The 22,134-nt window shown below is 37.7% G+C and overlaps 1 protein-coding gene across 2 annotated transcripts in view; it reads left to right on the forward strand.

The window, feature by feature from the left end:
- svep1 (sushi, von Willebrand factor type A, EGF and pentraxin domain containing 1) overlaps positions 1–22,134 on the forward strand; it is a 69,435-nt gene that overhangs the window by 17,984 nt on the left and 29,317 nt on the right. For both annotated transcript variants that reach the window (XM_079442593.1, XM_079442594.1), the window contains exons 3-10: positions 1,958–2,134; positions 13,166–13,324; positions 13,465–13,644; positions 14,462–14,641; positions 17,518–17,712; positions 19,787–19,905; positions 20,009–20,138; positions 20,277–20,384. In XM_079442593.1, coding sequence (XP_079298719.1) covers positions 1,958–2,134; positions 13,166–13,324; positions 13,465–13,644; positions 14,462–14,641; positions 17,518–17,712; positions 19,787–19,905; positions 20,009–20,138; positions 20,277–20,384 — 1,248 coding nt within the window. The remainder of the gene's footprint in view (positions 1–1,957; positions 2,135–13,165; positions 13,325–13,464; positions 13,645–14,461; positions 14,642–17,517; positions 17,713–19,786; positions 19,906–20,008; positions 20,139–20,276; positions 20,385–22,134) is intronic.

Raw genomic sequence — 22,134 nt, forward strand, 5'->3', positions numbered from 1 at the left:
AATAGCTAAGATTGGGTCATCATTAGACTTATATCTTCCTGTCTTGTTTCATGATTCACTTTGTTCATATTTAGCCTACTTCATGGTTGATAATTAATCTGACTAGTCGTTCACATAGATGTAAACGATTTGCGAAAGTTCTTATTTGCATATTTATGAGGACAATTGTGACCCTGGAGCACAAAACCAGTCTTAAGTCGCTGGGGTATATTTGTAGAAATAGCCAAAAATACATTGTTTGGGTCAAAATTATTGATTTTTCTTTTATGACAAAAATCATTAGGATATTAAGTAAAGGTCATGTTCCATGAAGATATTTTGTAAATTTCCTACCGTAAATATATTAAAACTTAATTTTTGATTAGTAATATGCATTGCTAAGAACTTAATTTGGACAACTTTAAAGGGGAATTTCTCAATATTTAGATTTTTTTGCACCCTCAGATTCCAGATTTTCAAATTGTTGCATCTCAGCCAAATATTGTTCTATCCTAACAAACCATACATCAATGGAAACCTTATTTATTCAGCTTTCAGATGATGTAGAAATATAAGAAAAAATGGACCCTTATGACTGGTTTTGTGGTCCAGGGTCACAATTTATTGATTGGACAAGCCAGTGATCAGTACGCAGCCCGGAAATCGGTACTAGCTCTGCTTTACTATCCTGACATTTGTTGGTTTGGAAATGTCCCAAATTTCCACTGGTTGTGTTTTGTTTTAATGTTTTTTTTCCTCAAATGAATGAATGAATGGCGTTTGCTGTCGCTATTCGACATGTTAACAGTTTCTCTCAGGGATGTACACTAAACAGCGTCAAAGTTTCTGGACTGTATAAAAATAATTAGGTTAGTAAAAGATTATTCCCAGTTTTGTTGCTATACAACTCACAGGAACATTTTAGCACTGCTTGGTTTCACACTTTAATACTTTGGCACATCTATTAAAAGTAGTGCTAAAACACCCTGCCAAAAAAAATGTGGTGTTAAACATTACGTAAACAAGAGTTAAAGTTGGACTTTAAGCTGAGTTTGAAAAGGCCTTAACCAAAGATTCATTGTAAAAAGGTATATGTATAGGCCTATATAAAGTACAATGCAGAATTCTCAAAATTCTTCATATAAACCCAAGCTTTACTAAAATTTACCGTGGTAACCATAGTTTCCTCTAAATACCATATAAAACAGCATAACTTTATTTTGATGTCAGTGGTGACTAATACCAAGCTGTTTTACTGTAATAATTGCATTTGCTGTGATATTTTAACAGAAAATACGGTTACCATGGTGAATGTTTGTAAAGAGAAATCAAAGGCCAATCCAGCTCATTTTTCCTGAGCCTGACAAATATGAGTACCTGTTAATCCCAGCGTAAAAAAAGAAAACTGGTACAAAAATAATTTAGTGTTATTATTTCCTTTGGCTGTCTGGCTATAGCAGATTCTTCTTATCAGAGCTCTGAACTCAGTCAGCCACATGAACTCAAAAGACCCCTTTCTTCACAATGACATCATCCACCTACACTAAACCCAGAGAGCTATAAAACAAAGAAGCCCTCTGGATAGCAACAGATCAATCACTGGCTTTGGGCAAGGGAAGGCCTGACTAAAGCTGTGGCATCGTTTGTTCTCGCCTCCCATTGTGATATCATACCTGTCATATCCTTTGTCCAAGATAGTGTAGACTCCTTCAGCTTGCGTAGCCTGTCTGTGTATGCCAACATCTGGAGCAATGCATTTGTTTGTATTTAGGGAGACAAAATGGTCCTGCCAAAGCCAAGGTTTTTATAGTTAGTTATGCAGAAGATGCCAATACCGAAACACACATGCTCACTTTTCCAGAGCCTCTTGGAGTTTAGTTAGACATGAAGAAATAGATGAATTATGAGGCCAAAATTATTTTCTTTTGCATCAGAGAAAAGTGCAAAGTCTGATATTCATTGCCATTTTCTTTTCCAGATCTTCCAACTGGAAGTTATATTCAGGAGGATCTGGCCCATTGTTCATCATTGTGCGAAGAGAAAAAGGACTGTTGTGACATAATGGCCAGCTGTAAATGTGGTACACACACAGGACAGTACGACTGTGTGTGTGAGAAAGGATACTACGGAAAAGGACTTCGACATGAGTGCACAGGTAAGGGTCGTGGCCTGTGTGCAAATTTTGGATTTTCCATTTCAGTTCAAAACTTTTAAAGAAATGTATGGAGTTCCTAGAGACAAGTCCATTTTATTACTCTATAAATTTGCTGAGGGATGTTTAAGGCTGAAATGTGAACTGAAAGCCAATTCCTCTCCTGTAACGAAGTAAAAGAAACACTTCCACCAAATATCCATAGTGACAGAGAAAACAGCTTACAAATAGATGGGACATTGAAGCGTGATGCCAAAGTGGTGCTTTAGCTCTCGTTTTGCTTTCATAACAAACCCATAAACATGATTTAAAACATTCACAATCATCTCTTTGTGCACTGCAAAATATCACATAATATGCTGTGTCAACACTTTTTTGCAGTTTACTAACCTCATTTTAATCTGGCAACCTTACTTTTTGTTCACCTCATAAAACTGCTTGAAGAAAAAGCAATGCTTCATCTGAATTAAGATCAATTTGTGTTTACGTTCATGAATTGTGGTTCTATTAAAGCTATTTTTCATGCCGTGGTAAAAAAGAGCTCATATTGAGACAGTTCTAAAATAATCAGACTGACTAATTAAACTGAGGAATGAGGTGGTAGGAAAGTGTTAGATGTACAAACACGGGGTGAACTGCAGAGTTCATGTGATGGAAAGCTAACCTCCGTCAGATGTTATTATTGCACACTTGCTTTCACACTTTGTCGCTTTGTAGTAGTATTTTTTTTTCTCTGCAGAGACACTTAATACCCATGAGAAGTCATGTGTAAATGAACAACTCAGGAAATGAATCCGGTGTTTTGAGAAATAGATTTGGAATAGTGCAAACTTTTACTCACAAATGTCTTTGACTAAAAGTGTTCTCTAATGATTAGATTTTTCAAAGCAACCATAGCTTAATCAACCTGTCTCACCACAAACTAGTCTATGTTGAAATGTTAATAATACATGAAAAAAAATAGTCTGCGTTGAGGAACTGGGGCCAGATTCAAGAAACCTTCTTAAGAATAACATTTTGGCGTTAGATGCTATTTACACTAAGTACAAATAGCAATGGATTCTATTTACACTGTTAAAATAGCAAGGTTTTTTGCTATTTATACTATTTATTGCAAATAGTGGCAATTATCTGCACCTCAGTATTGTAGTACATTATAAAACATTATGCAATAATAACATATTGAGTGTAAATTATAATTTTAATTCAAATTATTAAATGGATGCCACCTTACTGGGACAATGAAACCCTCCGTACACCTGCAAATAGTGTGTGTGCTTATCATGATTATTACTGTAATCCAGGCAGCACAAAAACACTGCCTGCCAAGTATTTTTCTTTGAGTTGATCAGCGAATCTTTGGCAAGAACCTCCATACAGTAAGATAACACCAAAGTCTGTTATTTTCTTCATAGGAAAAGAAAAATATGTTTTTTAAGAAAACATTTGAGAAATTCTTGGTTCAAGAATTGCTTTGAAGAAGCTTTTATTAACTTTTTATGAATTTACTTTAGGAAATTTCTGTCTTTCCTATATAAAGATTTTTGTGAATCCGGTCCTTGAGGTTGCTGCGGTTGTAAGTAGTTGGCATATTGCTGTATAATAGTCATAACTGGTAATTGTCTGATTTGGAATAAGTTATAGTTTGAAAGGACAGAAAAGTTTGCAAAAGAGACTGAGCAGATTTTGTCGCCCTCTGTTTTATTGTGTTTCACCATTGTCCTGTTGGATGTGATAACTAAGGCCATGAACTCAATTGTGGATCGCAATCAGATGTTATCAGGGTGATAGCATTCCTCACAATTAATTTTCTGTCTGACTGTTAATTAGTAGCAGAATGCTGTAATTAATGACAGAATACAAACTCATAGTAGGCCAGAGGTGGTTGGCTCACTCTATGGAAGCCACCGGAAAAACTAAATGAAGGCCAGGGTTTCTTGTGTCTGATCTGGCGACTGTTGTAATAATTACTGCAATAAATCATATAATAAAAAGCAAAAGCACAAAAAGCTGACCCTGGTAAGGTCATGCTTTTCAGTCACAGATAATAGCAGTATTTTTCCACACATGTTGTTTTGCTTCTGTATGCAGAAAAGCTATAGCCTGGATCAAGTTTTTTCCCACAGGTCAAGTTTTAATCTTTTGTTGATCTGTAGGGATTTTAAAAAGAAAGTTGCCCTGAATCATCGGAATTTACTGGAAAGCCTGCAAGCGTGCATTGTCCTGATGTCTAAACAGTGCTTAATAACAAGACTAAAGGCCATTTCATCTGAACTGACCTCCTGCTATTATTGCTTGAAAGTAAAACATAGGTGACATGGATGAACGAGTACAGAGAAAAGACGAATGACACCATTTGTGAAGATCTGTGTTGGGTTTTGTTTGACTTTAGCATTCAAGTAGCGCTATAATGACCTGACATTTTATCCAGTGTCACATTCTGGGTTAACCTGGCCAGTGTAATACATCACCATAGACAGACACCATAATACATCTCAGCTGGTGTGTGACAGGGACCGGTTGTCAGATATCAGACGTCAAGGATAGTTGAGGAAGAGACACTGTTTTATTTCCTCAAATCAGGGCTCGTAAATATTTACCTTCAGCAGAACACACTAGATTCCATATGTGAGCCCCTAGACAAACATAAATCTATCATGAAAAAACAACTTCCAGAAAAGAGGAAAATAGAAGGAATCTGGGAAATGTTGGCTAGGTACTGGGTAAGGAAATGTTGCAATCGTGTGTTTTTTTGTGTTTGACCTCTTTCTGCACCCTCTGTGTCCATCTCTTTCCCCCTCCTTTTCATCCCCCTGCAACCCTGTGACCAATAATACCCCCATATGGTCTCTAGAGTCAATAAAAATGTACTCTCGCTACATTTAGTTCCTGTAAAGCAGAATGTGTTGCTTTGTCTGTGCATATGTATGCATATAATTGTGCATGCTTTTGTGCATGTGTGTCTTGCGCGCAATAACATGCATTTGGTTTTAAACCAAGATACGCATCAGTACATATGATATATTAGGTGGGATGATTGGAGGGCCGCAGTGAGAGTGAACACATTTATCAGACATGGTGACAGGCAGACTTCCAGTAAACAACTCTACAGTCTAATACCTCTCCAAGTCTGAAACCCAATACGTCTCCAACTCTTGATTCTAGTATTTCCCAAGCACAATCCTTCCAGCTCTACAGCTGTAGACATCTTCGTATTTAGTATTGGCCTGTATCGCTTTATGTAGCTTCATAAGACTGCAATCCAATTATCGCTTTAATTTCACTCATTGCTGTGGTAGTTGTTCAGATGTTTTTGAAAAAGGTCTCTTATGCTCACCAAGGCTGCATTTATTTAAACAAAAAATACAGTAAAACCAATACTGTTGTGAAATATTAATATAGTGCAGATATAGTAATAGTTTTAAATTTGAATATATTTAAATGTAGCCTAATATAATATTCCTGTGGTGATTTTTGTAAATAATATGCTCATTTGATGCTCAAGAAAAATCTCATATTATTATCATCAGTGTTAAAAACAGCTAATGTTTTTGTGGATTTTTTTTCCAGAATTCTTTGATGAATGGAAAGTTCAAAAGAACAGCATTTATTTGAAATATAAGTCTTTGTAACATTGGCGTATTACCATGTTTTCAGTATATTGCACAAGTAAATGGATTCACTGTGCATGGATATTCGGCTGAGTAGTTTCATCCCTCCTTTGTAAAATGTTTGATTGGGTTGGAAGTGTTTATGTGGCCATTGAGCTGAGGTGCTTATGTGGGAGATGCAGGTTGAAGTCTTATCTGTTTTAAACTGTTTCTTCTTTCTTCTACTGCTTCTTCTCCTTTTTTCATCTTCTTTGCATCTCCTGCTTTTTGTCCTCTCTCTCCATTAGTATCTCTGATATCTTCCATACCACACATCAGACAAAATATGAAAATTCCATTTGACAAATCCAAGGTGAATGTTTCAGGGCTCTCCCAGGCCTCAATATTTTCTTCCTCTTATTCTTCATTTTTCATGCCTCTTTACTGTCCAAACCTCTATGCCACATGGTCAATTTCTGTCTTTTGTCTTATTTTTTCCATCTTCATTTCACAATGAAAATGGTTTCCTACCTGCCTTGATATCTTAGATCCAGCAGTGAAGTCAGAAGAGATGCTGTAATGCATGTTTGGCTTCAGGGACATTTTATTTGTGCTGCAGTGCAGAGCCAACCTGGGCTTCAGCAAACAATCTGGAAAAAGGTTTTAGTGTCGTTTTATCATTCCGAGTGCTCTGTGTTCTATAAAGTGTGAAATGATGACTTTGTCTTAAACCCCAACCACTTTTCTGCTCTTGAGCGTTTGTTCCTCGTGTTTATATAGAGTATTTTATATTAATTACATTATACTTGTCAGCTGTTTTCATTTAATTCGTAATTTGATTTTTCATAGTTTGAACTCTGTTTTGTATGAAGTCATCCTTCTTAATTCTAGCAGGGCTGGACTGTTTCATCAGTGTTTCATCAGCCTGTTCTAGGCTGCTGATTTCGTGCTAGACCTGTACTGTTGAGATCACGGCCTCATCTAGTTATTTAATGTAGTTGATTGCACATATTGGTAAAGCTTGCCCATGTAATACACATTGCCATGATGCTAGAGTGTTTGTTGCGAGTGGTTTTTATGGTAGTTTAGGTGTTTTGTAGTCTTATTTGATAAGTCTTTCATATTTAGAGCACAAGTGGTTTGTCAAGGTTTTTTTCATTTGTTTTGTCATCAAACAAAAGTCAAAGTAAGTGTGATCACATAGAAAGTTAATAGTATACCTTAACAAACTGTCCATAGCACAGATGTTTTGGTATAGATTATGCACCAAAGTTGGATATTAAGACTTAGGGGGATAGTTTAAATCAAATATAATTACTGTATGAGAAATTATACTTGCTTTAGATTTACAGCAGCAAGCACCATTAGGAAAAGTGTGCTTTCTATTCAACAATATTATTAGCTTATATAACTGTATTTATTAAAATGACTGGCTTTACATTACTGTATATGTATGATTTGTGCATGTACAGTACAAGACATACTGTATATACTCAAAATCATTTGAGCCCTTTTCCAGATAAAAGCAGATTGTTGCTCAACTCCTGGTGTGCTCTGCTCCTGGATTGTTTTGGCCAAAAAGAGCAGATGCCTCTGGATCTCAAGGGACACAAAGGTTCAGAGTCAACTGGATTCACCTCAGTATTTTAAACTAGATCAGATTAAAGTGAAGAGTTTAGTTCCAGGAAGACAGGCATGTGAAGATTTCTAAACGAGGTCTCTTGGTCATTGTGACATTGCGTTGTTATGCTGACCTCGCATCCGTTTTGTGCTTTCAGTGGCGATGAGTAATAGTTAAATATTGGAAGTGACTGCTGGTCTGAGGTCAGTGGCTCCTATCTGGAACAGCTTAGTTCCTCACTGACAAATAAAATAATAAAAATAAAAATTCCTCAGCCTGCCACTGTGTGGTAAACTGTGTTGATTAATGCCTTTGGAAAAAAGGAGGCCAGTTTATAGGTTGTAGAAACTGTGATCTTGTAAAGTTACTGTTACTTTGGGTCATAAATAGACACTTGTTCATACGAGAGGCATGTGCATGACATTAAATTTGCTTGTTAGGAATCATGTGTGTGTGTTGACTGTAAACTGGCTGCAATTAGGGCCACCAGCAGGTGGGGGTGACAAATGGGATCTTGTGAAAAGAGTCAGTAGCTGAACCTAACGAACCTTGCAAGCTTTCCTCCCCCATCTCTCTTATTTCCCCCTTGCCAGTTAGAGAGTAGCTCACTGTGTCAGTGTATCCAGTTATAAAAACAGATTTACAGTATGTGTGTTGTGTAAAACAACTACCCCATGCTGGCCGAACAGACCTGTTTAATTTTGCTCTCATTCCATTCTTGAGAATGACCTGTGAGTGTCACGTCGGATCGGGATGCTGTAATGGTTATTCTGCCTTCCATTTCTCCTTCACTGCCATTAAAAATGTCATTGGAAAAGTTTGATGATACCTGGTTTGGCTTTAAAGGCCTTCTCTGAAAGTGCAAGCCTATTTTTCTCTCTCTTTATGACATATTACTTTGTTTTCTGTCAGCTTCACTATGTTTCTCCCTCTTCACCTCTCCCAACAGCTGTCATGTCATTATTTCCTGCCTTTCCACATAAAGCAGTGGCCTTTTTAGTATAAATTAATCAATTGTGCTTGTAGGTTGAGTGTGAGTGTTGCATCCTGTGCCCCTTCGTGTCTGTCCATCAGAGCATATGCTTTTAGGAGCCTCCCCTTAGTAGTCTCTGTAAAGAACATGCTATCACTCACTGCAAATAGGCATCTTTGCTACTGAACCTCATACCCTTTGCTACATGTTAACCTACAACAGAGAAAAACAGAGCACTTGTATAAAAAAAAAAAAGAGTATGGAAAATTTTTTAAACTTAATGTGGTCCTGCCCTTGTTTTGCTGGTAGATGCTAGAGCTACATACTTTGTAGTGTCTTTCACCATTGATTGCCATTCAAAAGTAGCCAAAATTGAAGTTGAATTTTTTAAATTTTTACATATGATGAATTCGGGTTAATTGGGACATTTTTCACAGTCATCTCAATGATCTCAATATAACACATTGAATTAGACGTGAAAGTTGAAAGTGTCATAGTATTTAAATAGCCTGTAGTGTTATCATATGAAATGTACTCCAACAATCATTGTTTTATCAGCAGCTTTGATTAACAGCTTGAGTGACATTAATGTATAACGATTACTCTTTTCCAGAATCCAGATCTGAGCTGAGATGGAAACTGGAAATCTTGTGTCACAGTGACACAAAGCAAAACAATTGCATTTGAGGTTGACCTCATGTTTAAACCCAGGACAAAGGGGAAAGGATGAAATCCACATGCAGAGTGAAATTTTTGTGGCTGAAAACAGGAGAATGTGGTGTACCAATGGTAGCATGAGTGGTGATGTCATTTAGAAAGGTTATTTACAATATATGGTGCATCTGTTGCATCCTGTGGTTTGCAGATGTGGATTGTTGTTTATTACCAAAATCTAAGATCATACAGTTGGGTAAAAGTAGGATAATCTTCTCCAATATTTTTAAAAGCTGCTACCCATGCGGTGTAAGAATTTGTAAATTTTGTATTGTTTTTGGATCTAAATTGCATCTACAAACTGTTTTCTGACATGCAGTCCTGCTTTTAGAATACAGTGAGTGTTTTAAAGTGTCTTTTACAAGAAGCCCAACATAGCGTGATGAAGTTGTTTAGTCTCTGCTCAGTAATAGTGGGGCCTATAATGTGGTTGAACTCTAGAATTAGCCATGCAGTGTCTATTCACTTTGGTTTTCAAACATCTTTAGACATGTAAATTATGATAAAAGTATTTTGTATGAGCTAGATGCATTTGGCTGTAGGCCTAGTTTTATTGCGCAAAATGGTTTATGCTACATAAAAGCATTTCCATTGTCAAAAAATACATATTGCTTCAGTTGGGTTTGACTTTTGCAACTTCAGCAAAAATTTTAAATGTCAACCTTCAACCATCTGACATGCTAAAAACATGCCAGCACTGTAAACCTCCTCATTCCCCTTCCTAGTTCACTCTCTCTTTTTACTCACAGTCACATCCTTTCTTTGGACTGTAAGTTCTTGTCCATCTGTTGGGTTGAAGCCCCCCCCCCCCCTTCTCTTTTCCTTTATTGTGGGTTTCCGGGAGGATGAGAGTTTTAACTCATTGCCTCAGAGTTATAAGACATGCAGCAGGCAAAAAGCAATCCAAATTAACACCAATACTGGACTATTTTAAAAACTGTAAAAATAGCTAAAGGTTCCAGTTTCTACCACGTGATTATGAAAGAGCTTATCCTGACAGAACCTGATATATAACAGAGCTACACATTCACCATTAAACACATGCTAATGTTCATATGTTAGATGCTGACTTTGGAATATTTTAAAAGGAACTTTATTTTAAAACGACTTTATTTAAAAACTTTTTTTATTTTAAAACGACATTAGAGAATGTCACAACGTTAACACATATCATTTACATTACATGAATGCATTTGGCTTTTATCTGAAGCAATTTGTCACAGAGTACAACGCCAGGTTTATTAGAAATCTAGATTAGGAAACAAGGTGAAATGCTGAATTTTTGTGTCTTGGTGCCTTAAGGTTGTGTAGTTGATAAAGGTGCATTTTCAGCTGCTTCAAATCACACACAGATATGAAAAACTAAAGCTTCATCAAGTTTTATCATTATGGGATAATTTTACAGTTGCATTGGCTTTTTACAGTTGTGCTAACAGTTTAGACATTAGCTTAAACTTTTATGAAATGTTGCTTTACTATAAGATACTTTAACCAGAAGCTTTCCACGGTGTACTTAGGTGGTTTTCAGTTTAGTTCGATTGGTGTAATTTAGCAGGAAATGTAATAAATTTTAGGCACTAAAGTGTACCGAATGTGACAAAATACAGCATTAGCTAGCTATTTGTTACATAAACATACTGTCTGTGAACACTTTCATTAAACCAGGTCAGTGCAAAATCTCTGGTAGAATGTATTTGCAAGCAATTTGACTTTCCAATGAAGATGTTTCACCACCCATCTCAATGACTTCATCAGCTGTTGGATGCTGGGGAATTCCAGCCATCAGACACTTCCTAAAAGCCATTTGGATCAGCGACAAAATGTCTTCAATAGACACATTAAAACATCGTGGCATGTGTGTAAAGGTGTGAAAATTTAATAACCAATTGCTGAACAATTTTTTTCCCAGCACTTTTTAAGAAAGGAAACCCACCATCTTTCCAGCTCTCTTATTTCTCCCTCTATCTAACATATTCCATCTATCCATCTGTATGTCTGTTTCTCTCACTTGAGCACAGAGGCACTTTTTTTCATTGGTTTTGGTTGTATTCCTGTCATACATTCTTTTTCGCCATCTGTCTGTTTAGTTCTCTCTTCCTGTCTCAGATTCACTGTCAGTCTCTCTTTGTTTATTTCAATTCTTCTTACATAAATTCCACCATCTGCCTGTCTGTTTGTGTCTTGGTGTTTGCTAGCTTTTCTTTCTCACTGACTTTTTTGCCCTGTACCCAACTGGTCGTCTTTTTGGGCCTAGTGTTTCAGAGCGGATGGCCACCCATCAGCACCAGTTTATAGAAACTGTCTCCCCCATCAAAACTCAGAATAGCACAACTGTTTCAGAAGCAGCTGGGTGTTATTTGCATGAAAAATGACCAAATGTGAAAAATTAGAAATGATGCCAAGCGTACTGGGAGGAAGGCTAAGATGAAACCTCTTTTACTCTTGCATATTACATGTTATGTAACTAGTCAAACAAAACAGTGGTTGTCTGACTGTCCACTTGAGCTGTCAGCTTAATGATGGACGGGAGTCTGTCACTAATATAAACAACACCTACGAAGGGAAATTTGTTAGATGTGGGTTTTGTTGTTAAATCGACCAAACAGTCTGTCAAGATGACTTCTGGCAGAGGGGAGTGAGATGGACTGAGAGGGGAGAACTTAGGTGACTGCTTTTAAAAATGATGGAAGAAGTGTCCTATTACCTTAATTTAATCTCAAAGTGAGGTCCAAACAAAGTGGTTTTTCTCCACTTTGACAAAGTTAAGATGTCTGGCTGACTTGTATAGAGCAGCTATTGATAAAGAGTGTCTGGGTCGTTGCGCCTTCCACAAGTGAAATGTCTTTGATATATTACATGAGCTTATATGGGGAGGTTTTTAAGCATTTCAGCCAAAATTGTTATATTGAAAAACGCTTCAGTCACTTTTCTAAATAGCCTGTGAAACACTATAGGAATTTAACGAATCCTGTCTTAACCTCCAAAACATGCTGTATGTGTCATTTAAGCAATGGAAAATTAGTGTTGGGGAGTCTTTCAGTTCAGTAGCATGCTATCTGACACAGCATCTTATCACAAGTGTTTGCGTCTAGTGTTTGACAAATCCATTGGGCCGATTTAATTGTGGCATGTATACCACAAAGAGGTCCATTTAATGTGGCATAAATAAATTTCCAGAGGAATCACAGTCATGGGAAACAGTATATTGCGTCATTTAGAACATTTTTATGTTTGAAACTAACTGAAACAAACATTTAAAAGTATGAATCACTACTACTAATCACCAAGGATTGAAAGTTCTGAAAGAAGCTGAAAGTTAGTTACTTCAAATAAATGTGGAGAAAACAAGACGCACGCTGATTATCATGACAACAGCAAAGTTAAAGGTGGATCTAATGTTGCATTTCATTTTAAAACTGAATTTGGAGGTGGCAAAGAAACTGTCTCAGTTGTTGCTGTGTAAAATCTGCGTTGTGATTAAATTAATTCTACTTCACAATCTAATGAAAGTAGCATCAGATCAGGGACTTGGTTCAGTTGTTGATTGGATGGAGACAGATCTTAAGGGAAGGGGTGTGTGGCCAAGTATGGTGACCCATACTCGAAATTTGTGCTCTGCATATAACCCATCCAAGTGTACACACAGTAGTGAACATACACCCGGAGCAGTGAGCAGCCATTTATGCTGCGGCACCCGGGGAGCAGTTGGTGCCTTGCTCAAGGGTCTCACCTCAGTCATGGTATTGAGGGGGGAGAGAGTGTTGGTTATTCACTCCCCCCATCTACAATCCCTGCCGGACCCGAGACTCAAACCCACAACCTTCAGGTTACAAGTCCAACTCTCTATCCATTAGACCATGACTGCCCAATGCAAGCTTGCAAGAAAGAGGCAGGGTATAATTGGGCAAAATGATTTGTGCAGTCTGGCAAAGTCATATGTCATTAGTTTAAATGTAAGACTGAGTTATGATATTTTGATTAAACCGTATTAGGTCCAAAAAATGAAACGGATACATGGATAAATTGTTCACACAATAAGATCAGAAAATAGAGTTTCAGGTGAATTTCCATTTCATGAAATTATTGCTATCAAGCTATCTTTTAACCTTTCTCTTCGACTTTTTTCTCTTTCTCAGCTTGTCCATCTGGCACATATAAACCTGAAGCAGTTTCTGGAGGTGTGAGTACCTGCCTTCCTTGCCCTGACCCTCATCACACATCCAGACCTGGGAGTACAGATGTATCAGACTGTGTGTGTACGGAAGGCTACAGACCACACAACAACACATGCCAAGGTGCTGATCGATCTGCTTTATATCTATAAACATATGTCTGCTAACCTTTCTGTTTATAGACATGTGTCTGTATGTGTGCTCTTTTCAAACAATACATTTAATCCTCTAACTCTCCTGCTCTCTTGTTGTCCCTACTGCAGTGGTGGTCTGTCCGGTTCTCTCTCCTCCAGAGAATGCCTTCTTCATCCAGAATGTGTGTAATAATCAGTTTAACTCTGCATGTGGGGTGCGCTGTCTCACAGGCTTTGACCTGCAGGGAGACGGAATCAGACTCTGTCAGCCAGACGGGACCTGGTCAGGAGTTCAGCCCAGCTGCAGAGGTAAGACACACCTGGATTTTATGATATCACCGGTCCTGGAAAGGGAACACAAACTGATTTATTCATTACTTTTTTCTTTTCCTTTTGTTTCACTTTTGCTTTCATTACCTTGCCCACTGCCCGCTCTTGTGTGTTATTTTTTGCCTCTAATTCCATCTAAGCGGAAAACATATTGGTTTTATTGTCAGTTTATGTGTTACAGAATTGGAAACTCAAAGGGCCTTTAGTCACCCCATATGTTTCATCACCCCCAAAAACACTAATATACTGCAGCCTTTGAGTATGTATGCATGTGTGCAGAGGGGCTCATAAAGCCATTTCTCTGCCTGTCTGCCTGCAGCGCTCTGAGTTCATATGTGTTTAGATAGCTGGAAAGTAAACTCTAATGCTTTGCCAGCTATGTGAGTGCTTACACACTTGAACAAATGAATACAATATGTATATGCACCTACACACACACACACACACAAACCAAATCACACACTCAGACAGATGCATGTATGCAAGTTGACCTGTTAAGAGTTCCCTTTCTTGTGACCTCAGGCCTGAAATAACAATATTTTGGTTTTTCTTTGTTTGGAAATAAATTACAGGTTTTAAAGTCCTAACCACAGACTTAGCTACCAGCCACCCTCTTCTCAAGCATTTTCTCTTTTCTTAAAATCTCTCTTCTTCTCTAGTCTGTCCATTTTAGCTCAGTGTCATTCCATGGAATCATTTAAAGGTTGTCCAATACAGCAAAGTTTTAATAACATAGAACCAAACCTTCTGTGCGATGCTCTAACCCCTGTCTGGTGTGTGTGGTATTTTCCCATAGTTCGCTCTTGCCCAGATCTCTCTCCTCCACGTCATGGGGTACTAAACTGCAGTGGGCGGACCGCCCCCTATAGGCTGGAGTGTTTGGTGCACTGTGAACAGGGCTATAGGCTGCAAGGCAGAGCCAGACTCACCTGTCTTGCCAACTCGCAGTGGAGTGGACCACAGCCCCGGTGTGTCGGTAAGATCGCATCTCTTTGTGTGTGTATGTGCTTATATAGGGATAAATTGGCTGCAAATTGGTGGAAAAACTGAAAAACCTACATAGTAGTGAGTCTAGTGATCTACCTCTTTGTAGGGAAAACAGATTCATGAAGGGACTACAAGCTGTACAGGCTAAAGCAATAATAACAGCTCTATTTGACCCTATGGACCACCCATAGTTCAAACCAGGGTTTTTCAAACCACAGTTTTCCCTTCAGAAAACATTTGTAATGCACCTTCAATCCAATTTTCACAAAAAGCTTTGTGCTTTGTTACTTCTGAAACAAAGCCTCAACTTTCAAATCCTGTACATTTGATCACAAAATTCAAACAATAAATGCTGTTTTGACAATTTTAAATGTGGCAGCTTTAAACTGTAGCAGCTTTAGTTCAAGCGGCAGTGCGGAGTGCTGCTTTAATACAAGTTATAGTGTGAAACGAAACAAATGAACATCAGAAGGTATGTTAAAAGAAAAAAGTACAGCTTCGCTCAAATAGCGCAATCAGCATTTCAACCGAAAGAAAGACGTCAAATAAAACAGCTTGTGAACAATGTCACTTAACATTGCGTTTACCTCAGTAAAGTTATACAGTGTTCACAATTTGTTATTTAGCTATAAAAACACTAGAGGGAGCTTAATTACAGTTTATTATATATGTGTTTAAAGGGGTCATATGACGTTGCTATAAAGAATATTATTGTGTGTATTTGGTGTAGTGCAATGTGTTTATGCAGTTTAAGGTTCAAAAAACACATTATTTTCCACATACTGTACATCATTCTTGCTCCTCTATGCTCTGCCTTTCTGAAACGTGTCGATTTTTACAAAGCTCATTGGTCTGGGATGCTCTGATTGGCCAGATATCCAGTGCGTTGTGATTGGCCGAATACCTTGAGCGTGAGACACCGTATTGTGATGCAGTGCATGATGACACAAAAACAATAAAACCCATTATTAATGAGGCATTTGTTGTATCCAGTGGGGACATAATTACTGATTATAATGACTTATACTGTCTTTTTAAGTGTCGCGTTGCATCGCGCCACGTAAAGATTACCATGTCTGCATTTGTGATCGGAGAAACGACAAACAAGCACAACTCTACACTGCTCAAAACTCGCATTTGAATCGTCAGTGGCAAATTCTTTGAATAAGAAAGCGTACTTACAGGCTGTTATTCAGAAGCCCCAGACATAAATGGCTGCCCACTGCTCCGGGTGGGTGTTCACGGTGTGTGTGTGTTCACTGCTGTGTGTGTGCACTATGGATGGGTTAAATGCAGAGCACGAATTCCGAGTATGGGTCACCATACTTGGCTGAATGTCACTTCACTTCACTTCACTTTATAGAAACAGCCTTGATAAGGTAGTTTCTATAAAATGCGCTGCACAAACTCTAATATTTGGGTTGAATTGTTCTGGAACAGTGTTGTAAATACAACTTAACCACTGATTTCTAGTTGTGTCCTCTTTTGGAAGTCCAAACAAAGTACTTTCGCTTTCACAACCAAACACAGCGTCTCCAGGACATGGTGCCGGTGGCAGCAACAATACTACAGCGAGAATAATAGTTCCGCCTTCTTTCATTGCGTATCCATTTGGGCGGTGTTTTGCAAATTTTCCCACACCGTGACATAGACATGTGGGAGCATGTTTGAATGAGTTGTTTTAGGAAGATGTGGTCAAGTCTTAACTTTTATGAAGAATATCTCTTTGGTTTTGAGACTTTAGTCTTTGCAACTTCAGGGATCTTGTCTATGCACAAACAGCTTGTAACACTCCAAAGAGAGAGGAAAACTTGAAATTGCATCATGTGACCCCTTTTTATGAAAACTACCTTATGTGCAGTTGAGTTGTATACAAATGTTTTTATTTGAGTGTGATTATTTCTGAAAATAAAAACTCTCTTTAACTGATAGTTGTGCAGAATTAGTGCACAGCAAAACTCATCACTCTGACAAATTCAAACTGTAATCACATATATTTTTGTGTAGTCAGCTGTGGCAGCAACTTAGCCAGTTTTTACCCACAAACCACAAATTAGAACACTAACTAAAATATGAAATATTTTATTTGTTTACCTCCATGTCATGTGTAGGTTATTTTAGAAAGGAACATTTAAAAATTTAAAAAGTGGAATTAAGGAGAATCAATAAATTTATTGCTCTTATGTGAATAATTTGTAATCATTTAATCAATAAAAAAGTAACTGTAGTCTGATTATGAGTATTTTGAAATGTAATTAATCTAATTACGAGTAGCTAGTTTTTAGATTCTGATTACGTAACCAGATTATATGTAATCAGTTACTACCCAGCTCGGCCTACAGACACCTTATGGTTGGCTTCCCAATAAAAGCAAAAGCCGTCTGTGAGCATGGCAAGTCAAAATACTCTTTTATAGCTTTTAACAACTTGCTTCTTGAGAAACTGTATGTTTGTTGATCTGTCCGTCCCTCTACCTACTGTCAGTCAGCATTGCTTTGCTTTTCTCCATTTCTTCTATCTTTGTAGTTGAATCGTTTGGCCTGATTTAAGTTGTATGACATGTTTTCTTGTCTTCACTGTAATTCTTTCACTTGATTTCTTTCTGTGCTCTTCATTCCCTCTCGCTTTGGCAGTATAGGTTGATCCAGATGCCAGAGTGAAAATCATTTGTTTGTGCGAGTGTGTGTGTGTTGAGGTTGTTTCCAAGAATGTCAAGCAGTGTGGTCAACAACCGCTCTTACATTTCCCTTTCTGGAGATATTTTTGCACACTCTCTCTCACTGTCTCATTCTTTTGATTTATCTTTGTGTAAAATGCTTGTTGTTTATGTTTGACTGTGTTTCCTTTTCTTTCTCACTTTCTAAGAGGTGCACTGTTCTCCGATTGTTACTTTGAAGCATATCAGTTTGTCACCCCCTGCCTGTGGGGAGAATGAGGTCAGGACCAGAGCGTCGTGTCAGTTAACCTGTCCTCGTGGTTACAGTCTCATTGGTAACTCTGAAGTCAGATGTCTGCCTTCAGGAAACTGGAGTGACAACTTACATAAAGCAACATGTACAGGTGATTTGTTTTCGGTTTGTGTTTATAATGACAAACAATATGTTTTGCATGAAACCTCCCTGTTTGTTCTGCTGTAAAATGATGTGTTGCAGTGGGACAGATGTGCTGCCAGTAAAACAGGTGCATTAAATTTGTTGCTGCAAAACCTTAAGCTGATGAAGAACAGAATAAGTGGAAGATCATCAAACAAAGTTGCACCATTGTGTAAAAGTAAAGAGTTCCAAGATCATAAAATATCAAAACTGCCCCTCCAAGCTGGAACTAACCAAAGGATCAATTAGTTTTGGCCTTCACTTCTGAACCTCCAAGATTTACTGATGAGGGGAGAGATTGTGTTTTCTGTATTTATGTGAGTTTGTGGCTCGTCAGTGTCTATAGAGATTAGGGCAGAAGACAGAGTGTTTGCATCTGATCCAGGTTCTTCTAGGACCTATTAGTCTAATGATAAAGTATTTGTTTAGCTTGGAGGGACAGCAGAGGCTGTATGATTAATAAGCTCTACTCCAAGCTGGATGTAATATTAATAGTCAGTCAATAGCTGTCAACACAGCAACACCAACAAATGCTCTGTGCACATAGACTTAACATGATTCTAGAATCGTATCATTAAAGGAATAGACATATGGGTTTGGAACGACGTGAGGGTGAGGAAATCATGATAGAGCTTTCATATTTGTTCTCTTTTGGCCCTTTTACTGTACCAGTGACGTATTTGTTTGGCTTGGATAGAGAGTGCAGACTACATGATTAGCATGTTATACTCTGAGCTGCATGTGATAATGATACACCTCTGTAAATAGATCATATCACCGCAACACCAACTACTTCTCAACACGAATCTAGACTCACATCATCAAACAGAGAGTTCACCCAAGAATCATTTATTCACCCTCATGTTTTAAACTCCCTTGAATTTATCTGTCCCAGTGAACATGAATGGTAATATTTAGCCGAATGTTCACACTGTTTTTTCTATACACTAAAAAAAGCATTTTTGTCTTTATTTTCCAAGTAAAAATTTACTTATTTTCCATTTCATGCATTGTACTGAATTTAACCAATGGTTAGTTTTCATCCGCGGTCCCTTGGCATGTAATCATAATCACAAATAAACATAAAAACAAAACAACAAACACATACAATACAGTAATTCTTATACACATCCTATCAGAGCCAAAAAAGAACAGTAATGATAACGTTCAGGTAAACCACAACCGTGTCAGTGTTTACAGATTTGAGTTGATTTTAAATGAGATTTTAGTTTTAATTTAAACGTGTCAATAGATGTGCACATCCTTATGTCTTCTGGTAGAGTGTTCCAGTGAATAATAGCTTTCACTGAGAAAGACGATAACCCAAAGGCAGAATGACGAAAAGGAATCACAATCACTAGTAGATGTTGATCTAGTAGTTCTTACAGAGACTGTAGGGCAAAAATGCACAAAATCACGAAGTATAGAAGGGGCCAAACCATTTAAATTTTATATACCATACACAAATTTGAGAAAAGTCTAAAATTATCAAAGCTCAAAACATTTTAATTCTCCAAGACCCTACAGTGGTGATATTGGTTAGATTTGAATGGTTTAATAACAGTTTCTCCTGCTTGTCCTACATGTTAGACAGTATGACATTAACATTAACAGCTTTCTTCTTGAGTAACTGTATATTTTTTTGTTTTTTTCCACTGACAAGATGGGCAAATATTTTTTTTAAATCTTGAAATATTATTTTTTAAATCTTGAAAAAAATTTTTTAATCTTGAATATATTTTGAAATATATAGATATATATTTCATTAAAGAAAATAACCCTTACAGGTTTGGAACAACGTGATGATGAGTAAATGGCGAGTTTTCATTTTTGCATGAACTATTTAGACTTTTTTTTTTTTAAGTTCCACTCCAAATGGGATGACTTTTTACATTACAGATGTTTTACATGGAGCATAAGATTAAAGATGAGATAGCTAGAGGTAATGAGTGACATCATTATGGCATGTTTACATCAGTAATTGGTAATGGGGTTGACGTTATGGAGACTTTCGAGCCCTGAACTGATTTTCTCCTCTGTAGATATAGAGCCTCCATGGATTCAGTGTCCTGGTGATGTCATCACGGAGACAGATGAACATCAGAGGTCAGCTAACATCAGTTTGAGTGCACCCATGCTTGGGGACAATTCTGGAGATGAGGTGAGTTTTACATCAGCTCTTTAATTTTTTATTTTCCATTTTGAATCAGAGGCCCAGGTTTTATGTATTAATTTTAAAATGAGGCTTTGCCTTTCTTCCTCAGGTTGTGGTGCAGGTGACCCCTGTTCTAAACCCCATGCAGCCTTTCCCTATAGGAACTGAGCTCATAACATACACAGCAACTGACCGCACAGGAAACAAGGCCAACTGCTCTTTCACTGTTACTGTAGTTGGTGAGGATGGATTCCATCTACAACTGATAGTAATTTACATGGTCTTATTTAAATGTTATGTTTTTGCCAAAGCACTATAATATATTATTTTTTACCTTTTGGAGTATAATTGCTTTGTTCTATACTCCGTTCTCTTAGATACGGAACCACCCTTGACTGACAGGTGTCGATCTCCACCCACCGTTAAAGCCACTGGGAAAAAAACTGCAGTATACTGGGAAGAACCTCAGTTTTCAGACAATTCTGGTAAATACAATTTTAATTTATAGGAGTGTGAAAAAGACAAAAAAGTGTTTAAAGGTGCACTCAGCAGAATTTAAAGTTAGGCTGCATGTTTTCTGGCAAATGATATCATCAGTCACCCCTTTAAATAGGAGAAAGTGTACTCATGAATATAAATTAGGTTGTACTCAAATAATTTAACATTATCTTTTACTCTATTTTAATAAATATAGACAGCAAATAGAGGAACGATGTCAATTGTTAAGCCATGTTTATACTTTATTTTTATGTTCAGATAAAATAGTAAACAGGTGCAGGAAATTGTAGGCCTTACTGGAATGATTTTGAATCTGGTGCATGAGAAAATGAATCTTCAGGAATTGACGTTTGGTAGAATCATCACAGAGAGGCTTCAATTCAGGAGGACACCTGTTGAGGTTGAATGGGAAGGAATGAACTTTTAGTAGCTGCAAGGAATGGAAATGGTTTGATTTATGAACATTTTAAGAACTCTGGGAAGGAAATGTTTTCCTACAAAAAATATTTATTGATTTGGCACCTTAAGCAGTGATAAGGATGGGAATCAGGATTTTGGTCTTGGACAGGTAGAATGACTTTAGTGTTATACTATAACAGCAAATACAGTGAACAAAGAAAGACATTCAGTTTATGATACAGTGGTTATGGAGTATGGAGTTAACCACAGTTGTTGTGTTAGAATAAAACAAGATAAGAAAACGTAAGATAAATAATTAGTTCACACAAATGCATTTGCACAATTGCACATGCACTGCAGATTCCGCAAGATAATTCATTTTGTTCTAAACCAGTTCATACGTGAATACACAGACACACACACACTTTTCCACAGAGAGGTTCCAGGGCTATTCCAAACTGTCTGACAAATGTCTGGGTCTGCCGGGTTTTTGGAGGGAGTTTTGTCTGTGCTAAATATAAATCAGCGTTAGGGTGTGGGCATGGAAAAACAAAACATGCTGACGTTGGGGTAGTGTGGTGTGACGTCGACAAGCAGCCTCAGTGTGGTCACAAAAGCTTATTTTAGTAGATATTTGTATGAAGGTTTCATTACAGTTGTGGCTACTGATATGTGCATGCAAATAAGCATGTGTGTCTTTGAGTGTGTGGAGTGTATATGATCCTTGAAAGACTCTATTGTCTGACCGCAGTGTAGCACCCTTAGTTCTGTGTCATTAAACAATCTAGCAATTACTCTCCTCTGGCACCAAGGCCTATTATTCCCAGGCCTCATGAGGAGCAGTGCAGTAGCATAGCACCCTTTGTAGGACTTTGTGGTTGACCAGAGCGAGTCCTTGTGGAGCTCCACATTGCTCCCTGTGGTAATGTCTGTGAAAGTACCTGTTACATCATTGGCTAATGCCAGATTGCACAACTAATGCGATCTGTCTGCGATATTGCAAACAGATGCAGGCATATATACACTACATGGCCAATAGTATGTGTACACCCCCCTCTAATTAACGGGTTTAGCGATTCTAGTAATTCCAGTGAAGATAAATCTTAATACTACACCACACAGTGACATTCTAGGGAATTGTGCGCTTCCAAATTTGTTGCAACATTTTGGGGAAGACACTTTTATGCTCGAGCATGATGATACCCTAGTGCACAAAGCAAAGTCTGCAGAAGAACTGATAACTGAGTCTGGTGTGTAAGAACTTCTCTGGCCTGCACAAAGCCCAGACCTGGCCTCAACTGAACACCTTTGGGATGAATTGGACACGCTTTTGTCTGA

The sequence above is a fragment of the Barbus barbus genome (assembly GCF_936440315.1).
Source record: "Barbus barbus genome assembly, chromosome: 2".
Classification (NCBI taxonomy): Eukaryota; Metazoa; Chordata; class Actinopteri; order Cypriniformes; family Cyprinidae; genus Barbus; species Barbus barbus.